Source organism: Marmota flaviventris, chromosome 10, assembly GCF_047511675.1.
Source record: "Marmota flaviventris isolate mMarFla1 chromosome 10, mMarFla1.hap1, whole genome shotgun sequence".
Classification (NCBI taxonomy): Eukaryota; Metazoa; Chordata; class Mammalia; order Rodentia; family Sciuridae; genus Marmota; species Marmota flaviventris.
The window spans coordinates 24,314,939-24,338,280 of record NC_092507.1 but is presented as its reverse complement, the minus strand read 5'-3'; the positions used below and the strand labels follow the sequence as shown (position 1 = coordinate 24,338,280).

The following is a 23,342-nucleotide window of genomic DNA, read 5'->3' as shown; positions in this document are numbered from 1 at the left end:
GAAAGAAACAAACAAAAGAACACAGCACTATTTTTAGCTGGACACATTGTACCCAATTAAAAAAGCCCCTACATTTTCCAGTCCCCTGGCAGCTAAGCATGGCCGTGTAATTATGTTTTGGCCAATGAGATTTAAGCAAAAATGTGCAGGATTTGCTAGGCAGTCTTCTTAAAAGGAAAAAGACACACCTGTCTGCTCATTTTCCTTCCCTCTGTTTGGGATGTGGACCATAATGAGGTTATCTTAAAATTGTTCACCAAATGATCAGGATGGCTAAGCAACCTTCGACTGGCTAACTCTGGACTTATTTTTCATAAAAAGAGAAAGAAATTTCTATAAGTCATTTTTTTTCTTCTGTTATTTGCAACTAAATCTAATCCTGATGCATTTTTATCACGGTTGACATTGTTTTCCATTAGGAAGCCTAAGGGTCCCGTCAGAGGAGTTGGGGTAGGCACTTCCACACAAGAAATTGTTGGACCTCCTTCCACAAATGGCAAAGTAACCAAGCTATCAGGAAGACAGAAAGGTAGGTGGGTCAAGGAATATAGTTTATCAGTTCACAGACAGCACTGAAAGCTAGATTAAGAAATTCTGACTTTATTCGGCAGATCCCTTGCAGATAGTGGACCCTGTCTATCTTATCTAGTAATGTCTTGCACTTTGTACATGCTCAATGAATGCATACATTCTCTGGTAATTAATGCTGCTTGCTTAATATAGAGTATCAACAGAAATGTTGGAAGGTGGACCAGTTGGGACTCACCATCTCATCAACCTCTGTCTATTTTTTACAGATGAGTTAAGTGGAGTCTCATTTTAGTGGGAGGGGCAATCAGGCTATCTGTAAGTAACGGCAGGCAGCCAAGTCCCCCTTGGGGTGATGGGGGTACGGGTGATGGAACTCGGGGTGGAGGCGCGGAACAGCAGTTAGCTGGTCTCACCCCAACCTCTACAATATGGCTGCGCTGGAACCACCTGACCTGCAGGAGGCGGGGCTCTGCCCGGGTCCCGCGGTCCCGCCCGCTCGGCCCCGCCCAGCGCCCCTCGCTAGGGCTACGCGGGTTGTGAGGTGTCGGAGACAGGCGCCTGCGCAGTGTGTCGCGGCGCGCGGGGCGGAGGCTTTATAACCACTTCGTAGCCGCCGCTCGGTTTCTATCTCCGGGAGGGCGGCCGAGGCGGCGGCGGCCGGGGCGCCGGCTGGGGGGCCCTGAGGCGGGAGCTGTGGCGGCGCTGGGCGCCCCTGGCTCCTCGACCTCTGTGGGCCATGGGCTCCGAGAAGGACTCCGAATCGCCGCGCTCCACATCCCTACACGCGGCTGCGCCCGACCCCAAGTGCCGCAGCGGCGGCCGGCGCCGGCGCCTCACCTTCCATAGCGTCTTCTCCGCCTCGGCCCGCGGCCGCCGCGCCCGGGCCAAACCGCAGGCCGAGCCGCCGCCCCCCGCTGCGCCGCCGCCCGCCCCGGCCCCAGCCGCGGCCCAGGCCCCGCTGCCCGAGGCGTTGCCCGCCGAGCCGGTCGCCGAGGCCGAGGAGGCCGCCGCGGCCGCGGGGGCCGGACTCAACGATGAAGAGGCGGCGGAGGGCGGCGGCCCGGGCGCGGAGGAGGTGGAGTGCCCACTGTGTCTAGTGCGGCTGCCGCCGGAGCGGGCCCCGCGCCTACTCAGCTGCCCGCACCGCTCGTGCCGGGACTGCCTCCGCCACTACCTGCGCCTGGAGATCAGCGAGAGCCGGGTGCCCATCAGCTGCCCTGAGTGCAGTGAGCGACTCAACCCGCACGACATCCGCCTGCTGCTCGCCGACCCACCGCTCATGCACAAGTACGAGGAGTTCATGCTGCGCCGATACCTGGCCTCGGACCCGGACTGCCGCTGGTGCCCGGCCCCAGACTGCGGGTGAGCGCGGGGGCGTGGCCGCCAGGGGCACTGGACTGCAGCTGAGGGGCGTGGCGGGGGCTGCGGGGCCTCGCATGTGGCCAGCAGAGAGGGGCTGTCCTGAGAGTGTATCCCTAAGCGAGGAGGAGGGTAGGGGTGACCAGCGGGAGGGAAAGAAGGGAGGCGAGTGCGGCGGGGTGGTAACCGGTAACTAACCATCTGACAAGCCCCGACAAGTGTGTTGAAGGCACCCAGCGCCCCACCCCTGCCCAGGGGCTTGAGGTGCGGACTAAGCTGTCGGCCAGGGGAAGGGAACTGTCCATTAAGTCAGCAGACAGGAGGGTTTTATTGGGGGCGGGGGCAGGTGAAGGCCCCTCTGCAGAAGTGGGGATATCTTTTGGTGAGAAGGGAGGGGATATTTGGCAAAGGAGGCAGTGAGAATGTCATTCTGAAGGGGCAGCGCTTTGGAGGGGTGTGTCCATTTGGCTAGGGGCACGCTTAGCAGCATTGCAGGAGAAGGCGTGTTTTTCCTGACAATCGCTGTTGAAAGTTGGAATGAAGGTGATAGGAATGGCACTTAGGGCAGAGGACAGTTCACTAGCAGAGCTCTGGGAGCACCTTGGCACTGTGTGTTCTGTGCCAAGCTTTTGGGAGGCACCCTGTGGTTCTTACCCTGCTGCCGTGGGTGGGGTGAGGAGTGGACAAACCCTTTCTTTGTCCAGAGTGTCAATGGGGCACTGAGTGGAAGAATACCCAGAGATTGATAAGGTAGAAAAAAATGTTTGCCAACCGATTTGATCTTGAGATCGTGATGACAGTCTTCAATGCACTAAGAATGCTTGATTTCAAAGGTCAGTGAGTTAAAATGTTTATATTTGCAGAGCTGAAATACCACTAGATTTCCCTGTCTGAAGCATTCAGTGGAGATTCTCCATCCCACACCCCTTCTTTAAAAAAAAAAAAATCTGATTATTATTTTTCAGTTCATCTCATGAACGTTAGCATTCAGCCAAGAGGGGTTCATCTAAGGGGTTGGGAGGCAGACTTCCTTTACCTGCTCTGGACCTTGGACAGATAATTTTATTCTCCTGTGTTATGTTTGGAGGCAAAAGGATTCTAGGGTGCAGGGCATAAATGTAATGCTAGTAAAAAGCTGTGTGATCCTTTGCTTCAAAGCACTTAAGGGCTTTTAATTGTAGTCTCTGTATATAAGCTGTTTGAGATTTTCATGATGCTGCCATTTGTTTCCTTTCAAAAGGAGCCGTTTTTGAGTGTCTAGGAGAATTAAAATAGTTAACTTCTATTTTTTATTCTGCCAAACTTATTTATTTTGTTTAAGTTTTTTTTTTTTTTTTTTTTTTTTTTAGTTTAGTTGGACACAATACCTTTATTTATTTTTATGTGGTGCCAAGGATCGAACCCAGGGCCTTGCACATGGTAGGCTGGTGCTGAGCCACAACCCTAGCCCCTGCCAAACTTCTTTAGAAGTGGGTGTGTTATTTAACCTCACCAAGATGGAGTTGCCAAATTACTTTGAAGTGTGTGGTCAAAGGTACCCTGTTTATGATAAATCACTTTCACTTTTGGTTAATAAGTATCAGGAAGGATTTTGTAGGCTCTTTAAAGGGTCTGCTTGCCTCAGCATCTTAGCAAGACCCTGTCTCAAAACAAAAAGGGCTGGGGATGTGGCTTAGTGGTAAGCACCCCTGGGTTCAATCACCCCTGCCGACAAAACTAAACAAAAGGGTCTGCTTATGGTCTGGTGGTCTTACTGGCTCTATGAAGTTAATTATTTCCCCCCTAGTACTAGGGATTGAATGTAGGCCCTTGCACATGCTAGGTAAGTACTCTACCACTGAACCATATGTCCAGCCTTTATTTTTATTTTATTTTTTTTAATATTTATTTTTTAGAAGTAGTTGGACACAATACCTTTATTTATTTACTTATTTTTATGTGGTGCTGAGGATTGAACCCAGGGCCTTGAATGTGCTAGACAGGCACTCTACCACTGAGCCACAATCCCAGCCCCAATTTTTTTATTTTATTTTGAGACAGGGTCTCACTAAGTTGCCCAGGCTGGCTTAGAACTTGCAATCCTTCTTCCTCAGCCTGGCAAGCAGCTGGGATTACAGATATGAACCATTGCACCCAGCTCTTGTGAGTTTAATTTATAAAGTATTAAAGTTTTGCAGATACTGTTGATCTATTTTCTGAACCCAAAGAATATTAAGAGAATACTGTATGGCTAATTTTGGAATAGTATATTAACTCCTTTTTTAAAAAAATGTGAGTTTCCTTGAATTTAAGAAATGTGGCACCCCTGGTCGTCTTTCTGGAAAATATGTCAAAGCATAATTAAAGAAAGGGAAGAATCAAACCTCCTATGACTAGTTTCAATCCAGCCCCATTTTACATTTTTATTTCTCTGAAGTCAATTTCTGTCTTTGCTTATATCAATAAAATTGGATAGAAATTAATTTGAAAACTTGGTGGCAACTCTAAACCACTACTGATTGAAAGGTATTAAAGAATTGTTAAAGGTCTTTGTATGTGTGTGTGTGTGTGTGTGTGTTGTGGGGATTGAACCCAGGGTCTTGTGCTCTTCTGTTGCGCTACAACTACAGTCCTAGGGTTTTTCTTTTCATATCTCCACTCCCTGCCCCCCCCACATACCTCTCTATACACACACACACACACACACATCTATCTATCTATCTATCTATCTATCTATCTATCTATCTATCTATCTATCTGTCTATCTTCCCTTTTCTTTCCAAATACTGAGGATTGAACTCAGGACACTTTACTACTGAGCTACATCCCTAATCCTTTTTATTTTTTTTTATTGAGACAGGCTTTCACTAAGATAATCACTAAGTTACCAAGATTGCAAGTTCTAAGCCAGCCTGGGCAACTTAGTGAGATCCTGTCTCAAAATGAAATTGAAAAATTGGGGCTGGGATTGTGGCCTCAAACTTGTTATCCTTCTGCCTAAGCCTCCCCAGTCATTGGGAGTCATTGTGCCACTGTGCCTAGGCCATTTCTTAATTTAGCCAAGAATTGGGTTGACAGCACCCAGGTTTTTTAAATTAGCAAAAACAATTATAGCAATCATATATTTATTTTTTTTCTATGTATCTGTTCACTTAAAGGTAAAGGAAAACAAGCAAGCTGGCATCTGAGGACCTACATGACTGGCATACATAATTTGATCCTTACAACATTGTGAGATGGATTTGATACAGTTTTACAGATGAGGAAACTGATGTTTAAAGAAATTGATTGATTTGTTCAGGGTTATATAACTAATAGTGGTGAACTAGGCTTGGAATGCTTGTCTTAACGCCAATGAAGGTCACTCAACTTCTGTTCTAACTACTTTTTGCACTTAGCCTCTGTTATAAAAAAGCATTGGCTTGTAAGCCTAACTCCCATTTTTGGGAATATTATTTGAACATTTTCCTTAAGGACAACATTGAGAGAGCCAGGTATTGTAGAATCTAGTTTCTTTTCTAATTCCTGTTAACAATCACTTACTTTTTCTCTTATCTGAAATAGGCCTAATTCTTTCCTTATAGTTGAGAGTCTTAGATACTATGTTTGCAAAGAATTTTGAGATATTCAGCTAAAGGTGGTTATAAAAACAGGGATTAAGTTTAAAATTCTGTCACCTCCCAAAGGAGTGTCCGGATTTCCTTAGGGATATGGCCGCAGTTTTACTACCCATGGGTTTTTGTTTTGTTTTGTGGTATTAGGGATTTAACTTAGGAGTGCTCTACCACTGAACTACACCCCCAGTCCTTTTTAATTTTTATTTTGAAATAGGGTCTCACTAAATTGCATAGGCTGGCCTTGAATTTACAATCCTGACTCAGCCTCCCAAATTGCTGGGATTACAGGGGTGCATCCAGCTGCTGCCTATTTTTAATGCCAGGAAGAAAATAGCTTCTATGTTCTTACTGGATATTGTGGATCTTGGTTGTTGGGGTATTTTTTAAACTTTTTTTTAAGATATGTATTTTTTTAGTTGTAGGTGGAACATATATCTTTATTTTATTTTATGTGGTGCTGAGGATTGAAGTCAGTGCCTCACATGTGCCAGGCGAGCACTCTACCAGTGAGCCACAGCCACAGCCCCTCCGTTTTTGTTTTTTAAGTCAAACTGTTTTATTCTTCTGGGCCTGGGGAAAATCATGGATAATACTAGAAAAGAAGCCCTAAGCTCCAGTTATCTCTTCCCATACCTGACCATGTTTGTAACACACTGATCAAGTTCTTTCCAGCAAAATTTATCAAATCCTCGCTTGGGTTTAATATATGAGTGTGCTTACACATGGGAACATGTATATATACTTCTCAGGGTGGGGGAACATGTGAGTGAATTTACCAAGTTCTGATCATTAGTTTTATTATGATTACTCCTTATAGAACACTATATATTAAGAGATTTCATTATTTTATAAAATATTTGTAGAACAGAAAAAGAATTTGCATAGTCTTTAATCATTTGAATACAATATTTTATTCATAAGTAAGGGAACATTCATATTGTTATTTGATACACTTGTTAATACAGTACTTAGTATATCAAATAACAATATGAATGTTCCCTTACTTATGAATAAAATATTGTATTCAGATTACTAAGTTACTGAAGCTGGCTTTGAACTTGTTATCCTCCTGCCTCAGCCTGAGCTGCTGGAATTACAGGTGTGCAACACAATATATTTTCACAGGCTTGGTGACACAAGTTGTGAGCCTTGGCAATTTAGCAAAATTTTAAAAAGGCAAGAGATAAAGCTTGGGAGAGCTTCCCTGATTTTGATCCCCAGTGCTACAAACATAAATAAACTTTCAAATGAGATAAAATTAGCTCAAAATACAAATAACTGACATTTATGGTTATTTATAGCATAGTATTTAAGTATAATCTTATTTACATATAATTTCATTTTAGTCTCATACAAGTAGATGGTGATAAATGGATTTTGTAAAGGAGAAACCATCTCAGAGAAGAATTTGTAATCCCAGCAACTCTAGAGGTTGAGGCCAGGGGACATACATTCAAAGCCAGCCTCAGCAACTTTGTGAGGCCCTGAGCAACTTAATGAGACCCTGTCTCAAAATAAAAAGGGCTGGGGATATGACTCAGTGGTTAAGCACTCCTGGGTTCAATCCCTGGTACTAAAAAAACATAAATATAAATGTGGGATCTAATGTTTTGTAGCTAATAAGTGGTGCAGTTGCTCTATTATCCTTTTGAATCTCTGCCTATGCGTGTCTTTTCAAAAATCCCCAAATAATGAAACTTTTATGTTTTCCTCTCAGATGCTCCATTGCCAATTTTTTTTATGTTCAGAACATTTTTTAAATTAATTAATTAATTTTAATTAGGTATATATGACAGCAGAATGCATTTTGATTCATTGCAGCACAACTTTTCATTTCTCTGGTTGTACACGATGTAGTGTGGCATCATATGTGCATTCATACATGTAATGATGTCCTGTTACTCAGCATTAAAAGAGCATAAAATTATGGCGTTTGCAGATAAATGATCAGAGTTGGATAATATCATGCTAAATTAAGTAAGCCAAGCCCCCAAAAACCAAAGGCCAAATGTTCTCTCTGATAAGTGGATGCTGATACATGGGGGGTGGGGTGGGGGAGGGAATGGAGGAACTTCGCGCAAAGGCGAGACGGGGAGGAATGGGGGCAGGAAAGATGATGAAATGAGATGGACATCATTACTCCATTGCCAATTTTAAATCCTTTCAGAATCTCTGGGAGACAAGGGTGAGCAAAGAGGTAATAAAATATCCTGGTATACAAGGGCAGAACTTTTATACAGTTAAATAGGAAATAAGGTTGTCCTGACCTAAATTCTTTATGCAGGTCCCCCACTCCAGCCTCTCATTGTTGCCTCTGTATCTTGCAGAGTTCCACCTCCCACCTCACACTAGGAGATAGTATCAGTATTGGTCTTCCCAGACAACTGGATAGGACCATTCCCATAAACAGGAAGCTTCTGTTCATTCCCAGCACATTTATGAGGGAAGAACAAGTTCCCTGAGTGAGACAAATTTCACAGTCAATAAAGGAGAATATTAGCCATGCACAGTGGTATGCATCTGTAATCCCAGTGGCTCAGGAGGCTGGGACAATTTAGCAAAACCCTGTCTCAAAATAAAATGTGGATCATTAGGGAGCATGTTTTTATTTTTTCTGTTGCACCTGTAAGATTAACTATTTGCTGTTTTCCCTGTTTGCAGTTTTTGAGACTTCTTTAATAGTTATCACTCTGGCCTGCCTTGAGTGAGTGTCTATACTTATCAGTACATCTTGTGCTCTCAGAGTAGATTAAGAATTGCTTCCTCTAGGGGCTGTGCTTGTGGCACAATGAGAGAGCACTTGCCTAGCATGTGTGAGGCATTGGGTTCAATCCTCAGCACCACATAAAAATAAATAAATAAAGGTATTGTGTCCATATGTAACTTTAAAAAAAATACTTCCTCTAGAATATTTCTACTGTTTCTACAACTTCCATGTACAAACCCTTTCATTTAGGTCCTAAAAACGTGAGATCAATAGGTGAATCTTGATGAGAAAGGTACAGAGTATGAAAGCATACCTGGTTCATAAATAAGGAACTGAGATAGGAAGTGGGAAAGAATAGGATAGGTAATCATTCAGCAGACACTTTTGAAAATGATGCAGTGTTTGTTGAACACTAGTTGAAGACAGGGTATAACAGAAAGGACTTAGACGTAGTCCTCTTGATAAGAAGGTTGACCTAGTAGAGAAGACAGGATGATTGATAGATAAGAAATTATAAACATAATGTGATAAGTACTAAGGAAAATACAAGTATTCTTAGATGAAAGAATAATAGGTTTTGCATGATAACATCAAAAAAAGATCTCATGGAGAAGATGGCATTTGATGTGGGCCTTCAAGAATATGAGTAGAAATTCATTCAAGATGAGGATAGAGGAAAAAAAGCCTCTTAAGCCTGAGTGTTAGGAGCAAATGCATGGAGATATAAAACGCCAAGATACCATCCTAAGTCCGGAGTTGGATTGGTTAGCCTCTGGAGGCATGTTGTAGGGAGCATGATCTGGGAAGTGACTAAATATCAATCTGAAAATGTAGACTGGATTCAAGTTGATCAATGTATTTAAGCCATGTAAATAGGTTTAGGGTTGAAGGATTTTTTTTTCCTTTCTCTCTCCCTCTCCCTGTCGGTATTTTTCTCCCTCCCCCCTTCCTTCTCTCTCTATTATTGTTGGAGAGGCAAGATAATTACAATATAATGTATATAATGTGTTATGATTGTGCACTGGCACAAAATAGGCAACCAGCTGCCTGAAGAGGTTAGGTAGATTTTACAGAGAATATGACATTTGAGCTGATTTTTAAATGGGTAAGTATTTACCAGGGCAAGAAGAAAGGAAGAGATTTCTAGGCAAAAGAAAGAATATGCAAAGGCCAAGAAGGTGTAGGACAAAGAATGCTATGTTTTTCTTCTCTCTTTCTGTTTCTAGCTCTTTCTCTCTCTCTCTCTCTCTCTCTCTTTTTTTTTTCTTTTTTTTTGGTGTGGCACTGGGGATTGAACTGGAATTGAAGGATTGAACCCAAGGGCATGCTACCACTGAGCTACACCTCTAACCCTTTCTAAAATTTGAATTTTGAGGGAAGGAAGTTACCAAATTGCCCAGACTAGCCTGAAACTTATGATTTTCTTTCCTCAGCCTCTTAGTACCTGGGATTGCAGGTGTATACCATCATGCCCAGCTTGTGCTGTTCTCATGCCATACTTTTCAGGGCAAGATTGCAAATACAGTTTTAGAATATGTTCAGCTACACTTGAAGGTGGGAATTATCTCCCTGTACCTTGATTTGAGGGATAGAAGCTAAGGTTTTGAGATTTTAAGTAGCTTAGTGTCATGTATAATGAATCAGAGCCCAGACCAGGCACCCCAAAACAAGAATATCAAGTCTCATGCCATGAGTAATTCTGTGTCATAATAATAGATTGAGGAGTTTGGGGTTATTTTACTTCATTAGAACCAAATTACACACCTAAAATTGGTTTTTCATGTTTGCTGTGTTAGTCCACGTCTTCTCCCTAGTATGCCTCATTGCTGTGCCTTGAAAAATTGAGGAAATCAAGGATTTTCCACTCACAGGCAAAAGGATGCCAAGTCTGTCAAAATTAAGAAAAACAAGGATAATGTGAAGTTTAAGGTTCAAAGCAGCAGATACCTTTATACCTTGGTCATCATAGACAAAGGAAGCCAGAGAAAACTGAAGCAGTCCCTGCCCCCCAGGTTTAATAGTGAAGGAACTGAAATGAACCAGACATACTGATTTGAACTGTGTTTAATTTTTTTTAATAAAAAAAGGAATCTTATTTGGAGGTGTAGTTCAGTGGTAGAGTGTGTGGTTAATATACAGGAGGCCCTGAGTTCAGTCCCTAGCACCAAAAACAAACAGAATTTTAATAAGTATTTTCTCCTCCTCTGCAAAATGGTATCGGATTATGAAGTGTTTAAGTGTTCCTGATTGGTAGTCAATTTAATGTGTATCTTCAGAACTTGGCTTATTACTCTTCTGAGGTCATCTACTGCTTTTCCCATTTAACACAAAATAGCAAGCAAGTCATTTTCTTTAGGAGGTATATTGTTTATCTTTAGTAGCTATTTTGCAGCTAGGTGGGGTAAATTTGCTCAGAGCTCCCACAGGATATGAATCATTTGCATTCACACATTGACCTATTCTCACTTTGTTCTTTCTGAGAAAAGTTTTAATGCAGCCTGTATCATATGACATAGGAGATACTGGTCATTTATAGTTTTAGTGTCATTTGCAGGATCTATGATGAACCATAGAACTTGAGTTGGTATTATGAACATCTAATGTACATTCAAATAAATGAGAAAACTGGAATAAATCCAAGAAAACCTTATTAGCCATTCACATAAGTTATTTGAGGGCTTTGGAAATTGGGAAGAGGATGGAATAGGGGACAACAAAGCACAGATGGCAACAGCTAAGCATGCAATTATTTGTCTGTTTGAAAACTGTGTGGTAAACTTTTGCAGCTTTCCATTTGTTTCTCTAAATTACTTTTTTAAAGAAAAGTCTCTGATTGTTAGGGTAGTCTGAAAATTTAGTTGACATATTTAGAATTAATCAGAAAGGCTAGTGGTTGTAAATATAGTGGATTATTTATGGGAGACTAATTCTTGGCAAATGAGCATGGATTACATGAAACGATTGATGCTAGTGCTGATAATTTCTGAATTACATTTTTAAGCATATATGTCAAAAGAGAGGAGGGAAGATATGGCCTTATGTTATATTAATTATAAGAGAGGTGGTAGTATTCTTGGCTTTTGGAAGCTATCAAGAAAGAAAACATTAAAAGGTATAGAATGGAATTGAAAAAAAAGAAAGGTGTAAGATAAAATGAGCTTTCAGTAGAACTTCACCATCTAGGGCCATTGTCTCTCAAGCTGTTGTCAGACCAACTCCATTGTAAAACTTAAAATGAAAAAGTATACTTGCTTTAGTTTTTGCTGTAGTTCTTTATTTTGTAAGTATTGTCTTTTCTTGTAAACAAACTCTAATCTCTCTAAATATAATAAACCATGGAAAGGAAATTGTTTTGTACTCTTTATTTATGAAACTGGGTGGCAAACCACTACTGAAGCATTTTAAACTATGTTTAAACAAAGGCTAGGAATTCAGGCTAAATATGATATATACCCCCATTTTTTTCAGAAAATTATTTTTGGAATATCAAGAAATCTACTTTCTCATATGGGATTAGTTATATAGTTGGTCAGGCTCATGTATGCATGTTTTCTTTGCATCTTATGTGGCTGTGGGGTGGTGGCAAACAATGTTAGCCCTGATGAATAATGTCTGTCTTGTTAGATCAATTTTAATCTTACTGATATCTTCCTGTTTCCTTACCAGTTATGCTGTTATTGCCTATGGCTGTGCCAGCTGCCCAAAGCTAACCTGTGAGAGGGAAGGCTGCCAGACTGAGTTCTGCTACCACTGCAAGCAGATATGGCATCCAAATCAGACCTGCGATATGGCCCGGCAGCAGAGGGCACAGACTTTGAGAGTTCGGACCAAGCATACTTCAGGTCTCAGTTATGGGCAAGAATCTGGACCAGGTATAAGTTGGCATTATCTCATTGTCTCTTTATTTGATACCTCATAAAGTGAGCCCAAATCTTGAAAAGTTATCTTACTAATATAAAACTCAAGGATTCCTTGGAATCTGAGAACAGAAACTATTATTTGACTATACTTTTTTTTTTTTGTGTGTGTGTGTGTGTGTGTGATGCTGGGGATTGAACCCAGGGCCTTATGCATGCGAGGCAAGCACTCTACCAACTGAGCTAGATCCCCATCCCTGATTATACTTTTTTTGGAGGTGCTGGGGATCAAACCCATGGCCTCAAGCGTGTTTGGTAAGTACTCTACCTATCCCTAAGCTCCATCTCCAGCACACACACCCCCACACACACCTTTTTTATTTTGAGCTGGGATCTCCAGGGCTGATTTTGAACTCTCATGCTTACATCATGTTAGCTTCCAAAGTTGCTGGGACTACATATGCACCCTACCATGCCTGGCATGGTATGATAGTATAATGGTTATACTTTCATTACTATGTTTGATATGTACCTTTTCTTCTGACCATTTATAGGTTATCCTAGGCACATAAAATTGAAATACAACAAAATTAAAATTGTATGTGTTTATGTGTGTATGCAGGTTGAACCCAGGACCTCATATCTGCTAGGCAAGTGCTGAATCATGAACTACTTCCCAAGCCCTTTTTAATTGTTTAAAAATATTTATTTTTTTGTTTTAGGTGGACACAATATCTTTATTTTTATGTGGTGCTGGGGATCGAACCCAGTGCTTCATGCATGCCAGGGCAGTGCGCTACCACTTGAGCCACATCCCCAGCCCCTTAATTTTTTTTATTTTGAAGCAGGGTCTCACTAAATTGCCCAAGCTGGCACCTAACTTGTGATCTTCCTGCTTCAGCCTCCCCAATAACTGGAATTAGAGCACCAGGCCCAGCCACAAAATTGAATTCTTAAGCCTCTACCTTCTTAGTGATATGTCTCACATTGGAGAACAGTTAGGTACTTTTTCTAGGGTTCTGCCTCATTCTTCATTTCATTGTGAGCAGAAAGACACTTAATTAGTGTTAAACCTGTACTTGTTTGCTTTCTAGCTTCAAGCATATCACTGCTTTTAGATAAAGATTTAAGGAAAGGAAATGATACTAATATGAATTAATCATTAACCTTAAAAGGAGGAAGATTTTCAATCTCCAGAACCTTTAAAAAAAATGTCACATTCAGTTCCAACCTTGACAAGTCAGAATAAACCTATTTTAAAATGTCAGTGGATTATGTCTCCCAAATGATGTCATTTGGGAGAGGCTAATAAGAAAGATTTTGCCATTCATTTTTCTGGCATAGCACAATCTCCTGAATTGTCATATTTATAGGACAGCTCCTAACTTGCTGTAAATATTACCAGGTGTATGTTATATAGCATATCCAATTATTTTTAGATTTTGAACTTGAAAGTATCACAGGAAGAAACTATGGGTTATATTGACCACAAATCTCAATAATACTTGTTGAATCTGAAAAATTAGTTTTCTGAACTAACAGTTATCCAAATTTAAAGTCAATTTTAGACTACTGACTATTTTTGAAATAGGATTCTGCTTTTAAATCCATCAGCCTATTGGCAAGTGGAAATTCCGTTTTACTTGGAACCATTGTTCTTTCTCTAGGGAAGTCTCCTTGTTCAGACTGTGACTCAAGTTCTGTATAAGATGCCAATTACTGGGATAGGCAGCTCAGTATGAAACAGAATTCATTTTCTGAAAATTCCTGAGGTCTAGACATAGCCAACCTTCCAGTAAAGTGTGTTGCACAATCTGGAATCCTCAGTCAGGAGTTCTTGACTGCCCCTTCATTTCTATGTGCACTATTAGGAATGATGAAGTCAACTAGGTTTAACAGTGGGTATTTTTCTACCCATCCTTCCTTCCTACTCCCACTCCAGCAGATGACATCAAGCCATGCCCACGATGCAGTGCTTACATTATCAAGATGAATGATGGAAGCTGTAATCACATGACCTGTGCAGTGTGTGGCTGTGAATTCTGCTGGCTTTGTATGAAAGAGATCTCAGACTTGCATTACCTCAGGTGAGATGGGAAATATGTCCATTGCTCTTGTAGTCTTATTCCCTTACTTATTTAGAGAAAAGGATGTCAAAGAGACATAGTTGTCTTCTCACTACAGAGTGAGGAATCTGTAAAAAGTATCTCTGATCATATTTTTCTCCAGTTCAGCAACCTCTGGGCAACCTTCTAATCATGTCTTACCCCTCTAACAGCTTTCCATAGCCTGGCCCTAATCTACTCCTCTAGTTATGCTATATCCCAGATAATCTGGGTTTGTTGTTCCTTGTGTCTCTTCTGGGAATCCTGTCCCTATACTTGTTGTTTTCTTTGCCTGACATGCTTTCCAACCACATCAGCCTCCCAGTATTCCCCTTTTGTCTCAGTTTGCTCAGTTCTTATTCATTCTTTAAGAGCCACTTAAATGCCATTTCATTGATCATACCTTCCCATTTTCTGCCTCATTCTTTGTTTGTGGTAATGGGGATTGAACCCAGGGCCTCATGCATACTAGATAAGCACTCTACCACTGAGCAACTTCCCCAGCCCTTTTTATTTATTCATTTATTTTTATTTTGAGACAGGGTCTCACTAAGTTGCCCAGGCTGGCCTTGAACTTGTGACCCTTCTGCCTCAGCCTCCTCAGTAATTGGGTTCTGCCTCTTTCTTCATGACTTTCCTTTATCACTTTCAGTATATTTTCACTACTTTGCACTTCATGGACATGTCTAATCTTACTAAACTATGATCTCTTTACAGCTTCTTGCATATAATGAGTTCCCAAAGCATTGAGTGAATCTTAAAATAATTGTCCTAGAGGAGCTAATATTTACAGACTTCATTGTGTAGATGAAAATACCTAATTTTCAATTTAGTGAACATTTGAATTCTTGCTCTGTAACAGTCACTGGGGACACAGGTGATTAAGACATGATTTCTACTTTCACAATTGCTTATTATATCAAGAAGAAAAGGTACCACAAAGGGAATGAAGAAGAAGGACCAGGTATAGAAGGACTGAGCATAAAAGTCAGCCAAAGTTATCAAACTGACATTAACGATGAACATGGTTTATAGTATCTATTAGGCGTGGTAGGATACGTGCTAAGAAACTACACAAAATGTTAATTAACTACAGAACACAATGCATTTGGGTGAGTTATCAAATGCACAGGCTATGCAGGATCCATGGATCAGTTATATAAATAAATAATTAATTAAATTTTTTAAAAAAGAAGAAGAAGCTGGATCAGTGAAGATGGGTCTGGGAAGAGAGAGTTCAGCAGAGAGAAGAAAAGGCCTTTTGTTTCTGGAGTTCTGCCTTTACAAAGTAAATGAATTAATAAATAATTGAAAGAGCTCACAGCTCTACTAGTCTAGCCATGTCCTCTTTCTCTCTCTTGTATAATATATTGGTTTCCTAAATTCTCCTTTAACTAAATCACTCCTATTGAAAAGAAAGCTATTGTTCTTATCAAGCCTTCTTGATAAGAAGCTGTGTTTGTGATATTGACATTAACTCCATGTTTCTTCTGTAGCCCCTCTGGCTGTACATTCTGGGGCAAGAAGCCATGGAGTCGGAAGAAGAAAATTCTTTGGCAGCTGGGCACATTAATTGGTGCTCCAGTGGGGATTTCTCTCATTGCTGGTATTGCCATTCCTGCCATGGTCATTGGCATTCCTGTTTACGTTGGAAGGAAGGTAAGACATGCTGGGTTCTGTGCCTGTTCCAGCTTTAGTTTTGTTGGCAAAGGTTTGAGGGAAATGGAAAGGAGCTTATATTTCAGAGCTGCCTGGAAACCAGCTGGTTCTTAGATAAAAATAACTTTAATTTCTTAAATGGATTTTTATAAACCCCCATGGGATCTCAAAGTTCTTATTAACATCCTGGCTTGGCTTGTCTCAGAGACTTAAAGGTGAATTGCTTACTTTATTCCCCTGAGTTATTTTGTCTCCTCTTGGATTAACTTTTTCTATATTAGTTTATATTTTCCAACTCTTAAATTAGGTTAAAATTTGAGAAAGATTTTTGGGGGTAAAGGGTATATTTTAATATAGATAACTTGTAAATGAATATTCACTTATTCTTTTTTCCCCCTGGCAAAATATTGGTGTCCTAACCTGCTGACCTGAATTTTCTCTTTTATAGATTCACAGCAGGTATGAGGGAAGGAAAACCTCCAAACACAAGAGGAATTTAGCCATCACAGGAGGAGTGACTTTGTCGGTCATTGCATCCCCAGTGATTGCAGCAGTTAGTGTTGGTAAGCTAATCAGGTCCACAACTCCTCTGTTAGCTATACTGTTTACCACTAAGGAGATGAGTTATACCTACTGCCCTTTTTTTTTTTTTTTTTTTCTTGAGACGCGGTCTTGCTCAATTGCTGGCCTTGAACTTGCAATCCTCCTGCCTTGGCCTTCCCATTCGCTGGGATTATAGGCACCTGCCACCATGCCCACTCCTCTGTTAGCTTTCCGACCTCAGCAGTTTAGTCAGCTGGCCAAACATTTTATCCTGGAGACACCACATTTTATGACAAACCTGCATTCATAGTTAACTCTATTAGGCAATGTTGTTATGATTATTTTTCAGCTACACTAAACTATCAGAATGTGTCTTAAGTTAGTGCCTAGAATTCAGTGTGGCATACAGAAAAGTTGAATTAAAGAATATTATTTTAAACCTAGTTTTTCACCTTTCATCTTCTTCTTCCTTCACTTGTCATGAGATTCACAAAGTAAATCAGTTTTATTTTTGACTAATGTCTCACAATATTTTTGGAGATATTTAGAAAAATAACCTATAACTAATATTTCATGAGTTATAATAATTAAAGCTCTACATATTCTTAACACAAATTTATAGACTAGGACAGATATAAAGGGCCACAGAACTGGTAGCCATAAGATACAATATAAATGCTGTTCAGCTGAAAGTCAAAGGAGAGCACAGCCTCAGAAATTCAATGAAAATGCTGCTCTTCCATTAGGCAGGAAGCCCAATGTGGTTAGTAGAGGAAGGATATGAAGTCAAAAGACTATTCTACGTATGGAAGCAGCTGTCATGCGGTGTAAGGAACTCTGAACTTCGTTAGAAGCAGAAATGGATTCTATTTTTTAATAGAACAGTTCTACTAATTGTTCTCTAACTCCAAGTATGCTGGTGGTAAAGCATAATTCTGAGTGCTTCACACACATTGTTTCATTTAATCCTACAGCCTCAGAAAAGCACCACCATTGTGACAGAAAGGTGCAGTAATTTTGCCAAAGTCACTTTGCAGATGTATGAATCAAGGCAGTCTTACTTCAGATCCTGTGCTCTTAATAATTAAACCATTCTACTTTACAGAGCAGTGTGACTTTGTAATTTACACTGCTGGGATACACTAAACCCTAGTAGTCACTTATTTAATGTTTGATTCTTGGGTTAGCCCTTAAACAGTGAATAGGAGGGAAATGAAAGTAATATATATTTACTCTGTTAGGCACTGCACATATGTTCTCTCCTCCCTGAGAGGACAGATCCACAGTAAGATAGCCAGTGAATTGGAGTCGAGATTGTAATCCAGGCCTTTTTATTCTCTTTTGGTGATACTGGGGATTGAACCCAGTAGCACTCTACCAATGAGCTATATCCCTAGTTCTTTTTTTTTTTTTGAGACAGGGTCTTGTTTGATGGCTGACCTTGAACTTGGATATTCCTGCCTCAACCTCCAGAGTAACAGAGATTGCAGGCAATACACCACCATACCCAGCTAATCCAGACCTTTCTGTTTGCAAGTCTGGTCATCATTCCATTATACCAGGCATCCACTTTGGGACTGTGCACTCTTTCTTTGGCCCTTTATAAGTGGTTTATCCATGTCAAGACTGGGAAAGGGAATTTAGGACAATTGCAGCCTGATGGCCTGCTGACATGTTTTCATTTCTTCCCCTAGGTTTTGGTGTCCCCATTATGCTGGCATATGTCTATGGGGTTGTGCCCATTTCTCTCTGTCGTGGCGGTGGCTGTGGAGTTAGCACAGCCAATGGAAAGGGAGTAAAAATTGAGTTTGATGAAGATGATGGTCCAATTACAGGTAAAGGAAAGATTTTTATTTTCATTTAAATTTATGGGACATAATATAAAAATCAATAAAATTCAGCACATTCTACAGAGATTGTCATTGGATTACTTTGGATAATGAGGTTTGTAGGGGGTAATGTATTTTTAGCTTTTCATTTCTTTGTTCCAGAATTATTAGGTTAATTCCTCTGGTGCTTGCCTCTGTGTGGCAGGTACAAACTAGTAGGATTCTAAGTAACTCCAAGTATGCTGGTGGTTGAGTGATTATAATAAAGCCTTGTGTCTGCATAGTACTTTACAATTTTCAGAGGACTTTACATAGTTATTATCTTCCTTTTTACAACAGCTCTCTGAAGAAGAAGGGCAGGGGCTATTATTATCCCCTTTTAAATGGGAACATATTTAAGCTTTTACTTCAGTATCTGTTAAGAGTTTTTGCAGAGCTGGGACTAAGCAAGTTTCTGACTTCTTGAACATTGTTCCCACTTCACCATCTTAACTAACCTGGGGCACAGAGTTCACCAATGGTAAATTCAGTCTTTCTATTGAAATCCACACTGATCTAAACATATTTTGAAATCTTCAGTTTAATTAAGGCAGCTACAGAGTTGTGGAAATAATTTTGGACTTAGAATTGTAGTTTGGTGTGACTGTGATCTTGGATAAGTTATTTAGTTTTAAATTCTAATTTCTTCAACTAAAGTCAGAGCTGTCGATGCCTGACTATTGGGGGGATTAAATATGAACATATGTTAAAATAGATGATGTATAATGGCTGCACATAGTAGCTTTTCATTAACTGAATACCTTAGTACTTTTCTACATAAAATCCTCCACTCTGAAAAGTCATTTTAGGAATATGCCTGTTCGACTGTTTTGATGCTTTGCGGTCCTGAATTGAGATGTTTTGTTCCACCCACAGTGGCAGATGCCTGGCGAGCCCTCAAGAATCCCAGCATTGGGGAAAGCAGCATCGAAGGCCTGACTAGTGTGTTGAGCACCAGTGGAAGCCCTACAGATGGACTCAGTGTTATGCAAGGCCCTTACAGTGAAACAGCAAGCTTTGCAGCCCTCTCAGGGGGCACGCTGAGTGGTGGCATTCTCTCCAGTGGCAAAGGAAAGTACAGCAGGTAAGCAAATAGATAATTTCTAACAGTTAGAATTATAAGAAGTGATACATTAAGCCATTTCTCTGTACTATGCATCTTTCATATATCATGTCACTTTGATTTAATTGTCAGTGGTATTTTTTTCAACTTTTAGCAAACTTCAGAGTTCTTTATGCTGCACAGTAGCTGCTTCCATATTCAGAATATTCTCCCTCTACTAACCACATTGGGCTTCCTGCTTAATGGAAGAACGGGCATTTTCATTGAATTCCTGAGGTTGTGCTCTCCCTTGGCTCATTTTACTGGCTTTTGGTTGAATGGCATTTATGTTGTACCATGTACAACATAAACTGGTACTAAGACCCTTATATCTGTCCTATCTATGAATTTGTGTTGAGAATGCGTAAAGCTTTATGACTTTTAAAAAGATTGTGACTTGCTTGATCATTTCACATTCAGATAACCCAGAATATATACAGAGGCACTTTACAGATATTAGATAAGAAGCAGTTTATTGATTCTCTGAAGAGTGGCCTGGGGAGGAGCACAGGTAGAGCACAGCAGGGTAAGGAGGTAGGGAAGCTAATCGCTTTCAGATGTCTGAAAGCTTTCAGCTGGGGAAGGGATTAGACTTCTGTGACTCACGCCAAGAGGAAGATTAAAATGACTAGGCAGAAGCTAGAGGGAAACTAATTTGAATGCAATGCATAGAATATAGGAGGAAAGCTGTATAAAAACCCAAAGAAGGAAAGGACTACCTTTGCAGATACTATGCTACTTATTTCTAAAGTGTTTAAAGTGGGACCAAAGGGCCTGTTGGCTATTAAAAGGATTCAAGCAACAGATGGCAGGTAGGTCAATCACCTGGGAACCTCTTAAAAATAGATTTTAGGGCCCATTTCCACGAATAATAACTAAAGTCTCCTGGAATGAGACCTAGGGATGGACTGAGTTTAAAAACAAACTTCCAAGTTGATTTTAGCATAGCCACTAAGTAAGTAAATGGCCGTTGAGAAAGCTACTGCCCACAGAGAGCGAGCCTGTGGCAGGGCTGAAGCTGGAACCCATGTCTCTGACGAGTGCACTTCCCTTGCACTCTCCTCATTTTGCCAGACCGCTTCACATCCTTGAAGGGTATTTGAGGCGGAGCAGCAGAGCCAAGGTGCAGGTGGTAGGGTGGAAGCTGCTGCTGATCCCGCTGTGTCTTGTGACTATGGTGTCTCTTGTTAAGGGATCCTGCCCCCAAATGCTGGAACATTCACTGCTGTACTCTTAAAGCCAGCTCCCCTATAAATGAGCAGACACATGTAATTGGAGAGTGACTTGCTGAAACTGCAGCTTAGCCAGTCCAGCTGTTCCAGTTCTGTGAAAGCCTTTCTTTTATAGGAAGTGAATGAGTCAGATGGGTTTGACGGTGAAACCCTTTATGAGGAAATACTCAAGAGTGCAACAAAATGGTATTTGAGCCAAGAAGGCAAATAGTTATGGGTTCCTATCTCTGAGACATCATTGGGAAAATGCTGCTCTATCAGAAGGGAGGAGGTTGGCTCCTGTGTGTCCTTCAGTGTTATAACCCAGGGGTGATTTGATTGCTAAGTGTTTTGAGGCCCAAAGGGTAAAGTGTGAGTGAGATGTGGTCTCTTCTTTTATGAAACTCCCAGAGGAGTGAGAGAGAGAGACAGAGAGAGAGAAATTGATAAGTAGGTAGTTGCTGTGGGAGCACTTAGTTGGAAGTGACTGGTTTTCTGGGAGAAAATTGGGAAATGGAATTTCCTTTATTAAGGACCAAATATGTTTGTTGCAGAGGAAAGGAAACTTCCAGAGAGAGAGAATAGCAGGTGCAGAGTTATGGAGGTATAAAAATCTGAACTCAAAGTGATTATGATTTTGAGCCTCTAGTGAGATGGGACTGGCTTCCTGACAGATCAGGAAGACCATAAATGCCTGTTCAGCAGGAGGCAGCCAGGAGTTAAGGAATTTTAGAGAGATCAGGTCTTCATCCACTGGCACTGGTCTTGAGGTTGTCTGACTTGGACTTAGGTGCTCCTGGAGAGAGAGCCCAGGGGTAAATCCCCAAGCAGGAGATGTTGGGGGTGTGAAAGTAGTAGTAGTGGGGATAGAAAGGAGGGGACGATATTTAAGAGGGAAAATGGGCGGGCACATATTTGATCTATTTGACAATTTGGAGATGATCAGACAGTTTGCAAGAGAATAATGGAAGAGATGTGTGCCAGGAAGTAGACTGTCTCAGAATACCCAGGTCTCATATTAACTTGAACGTCCCCTCTTTACACAGGTTAGAAGTCCAAGCCGATGTCCAAAAGGAAATTTTCCCCAAAGACACAGCCAGTCTTGGTGCAATTAGTGACAACGCAAGCACTCGTGCTATGGCCGGTTCCATAATCAGTTCCTACAACCCACAGGACAGGTATGTGAACAGTCAGATGCCCAGGAGAGGTTGCATTTTTTTTGCCCAGTACTAGGTCTTCCGAGAAGTGCAACGCCTCATGTTAGGGTTCTTATGTACCATCTAGTGGGATGTAGAGTATGCCCTGTGAATTCATTGACCAAGTTCTTGGTCCTAGGGTGTTGGCATCTCTTGATTCTTCTTGTTGGGGCTTGATGTTTAAAGATTCCTTCTCTCATTTCCCTCCTCCTCCCCTCCCCTTGGCTACTGAAACTGTGTAATTACTCACATGGAACTGAAAGAGCTAGACTGGTGTTCATTGATGTCTGTGAATCTAAGGTTTCTGCTCACCTTTTGCTTGATGTGGTTCCCATATGCTTTCATTTTGAGTAGTGTATCTGGCTTGGTGTGATTGCAGTACTCCTTACTGTTGGGATTCTGGCTTCTTCTAATTACAGCACAGTAGCAAAGAGTTATAAATCTTTCACATTCATGTTTTGAGAAAGATAATGTGAAGCTCTGACCCTTAGTAGAATTTTGGAAGCTTTTTCAGATGTTTAAAAGAGTGTTTGTCTGTGTAGCAAAAAGTAAGCTCAAGTCCACTGTTTACTCATCCTTTTAAACTTCCTAATCCTGAATCCACAAACTGCTTTTATCAACAGGTATAGCATGACCCATGCATGACTCAGCACAGTGGATTTTGTCTCCACAGAGAATGCAACAATATGGAAATCCAAGTGGATATTGAGGCCAAACCAAGCCAGTATCAGCTGGTGAGTGGAAGCAGCACAGAGGATTCACTCCATGTCCATGCTCAGATGGCAGAAAATGAAGAAGAAGGTGGTGGTGGTGGTGGTGGTGGTGGTGGTGGTGGTGATGGTGACGGTGGCGGTGACGGTGGCGGTGGTGGCATTGAAGAGGATCCCCCCTGCAAACACCAAAGCTGTGAACAGAAAGACTGCCTGGCCAATAAAGCTTGGGACATCAGCCTGGCCCAGCCAGAGAGCATCCGCAGTGATCTGGAGAGCTCTGACACACAGTCAGATGACGTGCCAGACATCACCTCAGATGAGTGCGGCTCTCCCCGCTCCCATACTGCAGCCTGCCCCTCAACCCCCAGAGCCCAAGGTGCACCAAGCCCAAGTGCCCATATGAACCTCTGTGCCCCAGCCGAGGGACAGACTGTCTTGAAGCCAGAAGGTGCAGAAGCCAGAGTATGAAGTGAAATGAATGCTCCTGTTCTGAGAAGCACATTTGTTGTAACTGCATCTTTTGGATTTTTTTGGTGGGGGGGTTGGGGGGGATTTATGTATTTTATTTCAAAGATTTTCTGGTCAGGTTTTCCCCAGGGAAATTCTGAGAAATTTGCAATTTCTTACCAGATAATACATGAAAATTTTGCCCTTAGTACCCCTCCCTTCCCCCTCTTTTTTAGTTTTAATTTATTGGTTAAACTGATGTTGGCAATCCGTGAGGTGTGTCAAAGAGTGTACATATGTATGTGTGTATATTGTATGTATGCTAACGTATTACTGAAGGACACATTTTAATAAAGATTTCTGTGGTAATTCAACTCATCTCATTTTCCTTGGCTTGGCTAGTCCTACAGAGCCAAGTGTTTGATTGAAACAAAACACTGCATCTTTG

General features: G+C 41.2%; 1 protein-coding gene and 1 pseudogene across 3 annotated transcripts; both read left to right on the top strand.

Moving 5' to 3' along the window:
• The first annotated feature begins 1,155 nt into the window (after positions 1-1,155).
• On the top strand, positions 1,156-23,268 carry Rnf19b (ring finger protein 19B). Of its 3 annotated transcripts, none has more exons than XM_027937362.2 (9): positions 1,156-1,893; positions 11,860-12,065; positions 13,996-14,137; positions 15,652-15,814; positions 16,263-16,377; positions 18,052-18,192; positions 19,102-19,309; positions 21,585-21,716; positions 22,358-22,524. In XM_027937362.2, the coding sequence occupies exons 1-9, from the start codon at positions 1,268-1,270 to the stop codon at positions 22,377-22,379; spliced, it is 1,755 nt and encodes a 584-aa protein (XP_027793163.1). In that variant the 5' UTR covers positions 1,156-1,267; the 3' UTR covers positions 22,380-22,524. The 3 variants fall into 3 exon arrangements, with proteins under 3 accessions (XP_027793163.1, XP_027793162.2, XP_027793161.2); XM_027937361.2 differs by having other exon boundaries at positions 1,158-1,893; positions 22,408-23,268; XM_027937360.2 differs by having other exon boundaries at positions 1,158-1,893; positions 13,993-14,137; positions 22,408-23,268.
• Positions 9,852-10,403, top strand: LOC114094067 (large ribosomal subunit protein eL38 pseudogene; annotated as a pseudogene).
• Positions 23,269-23,342: the final 74 nt, after the last annotated feature.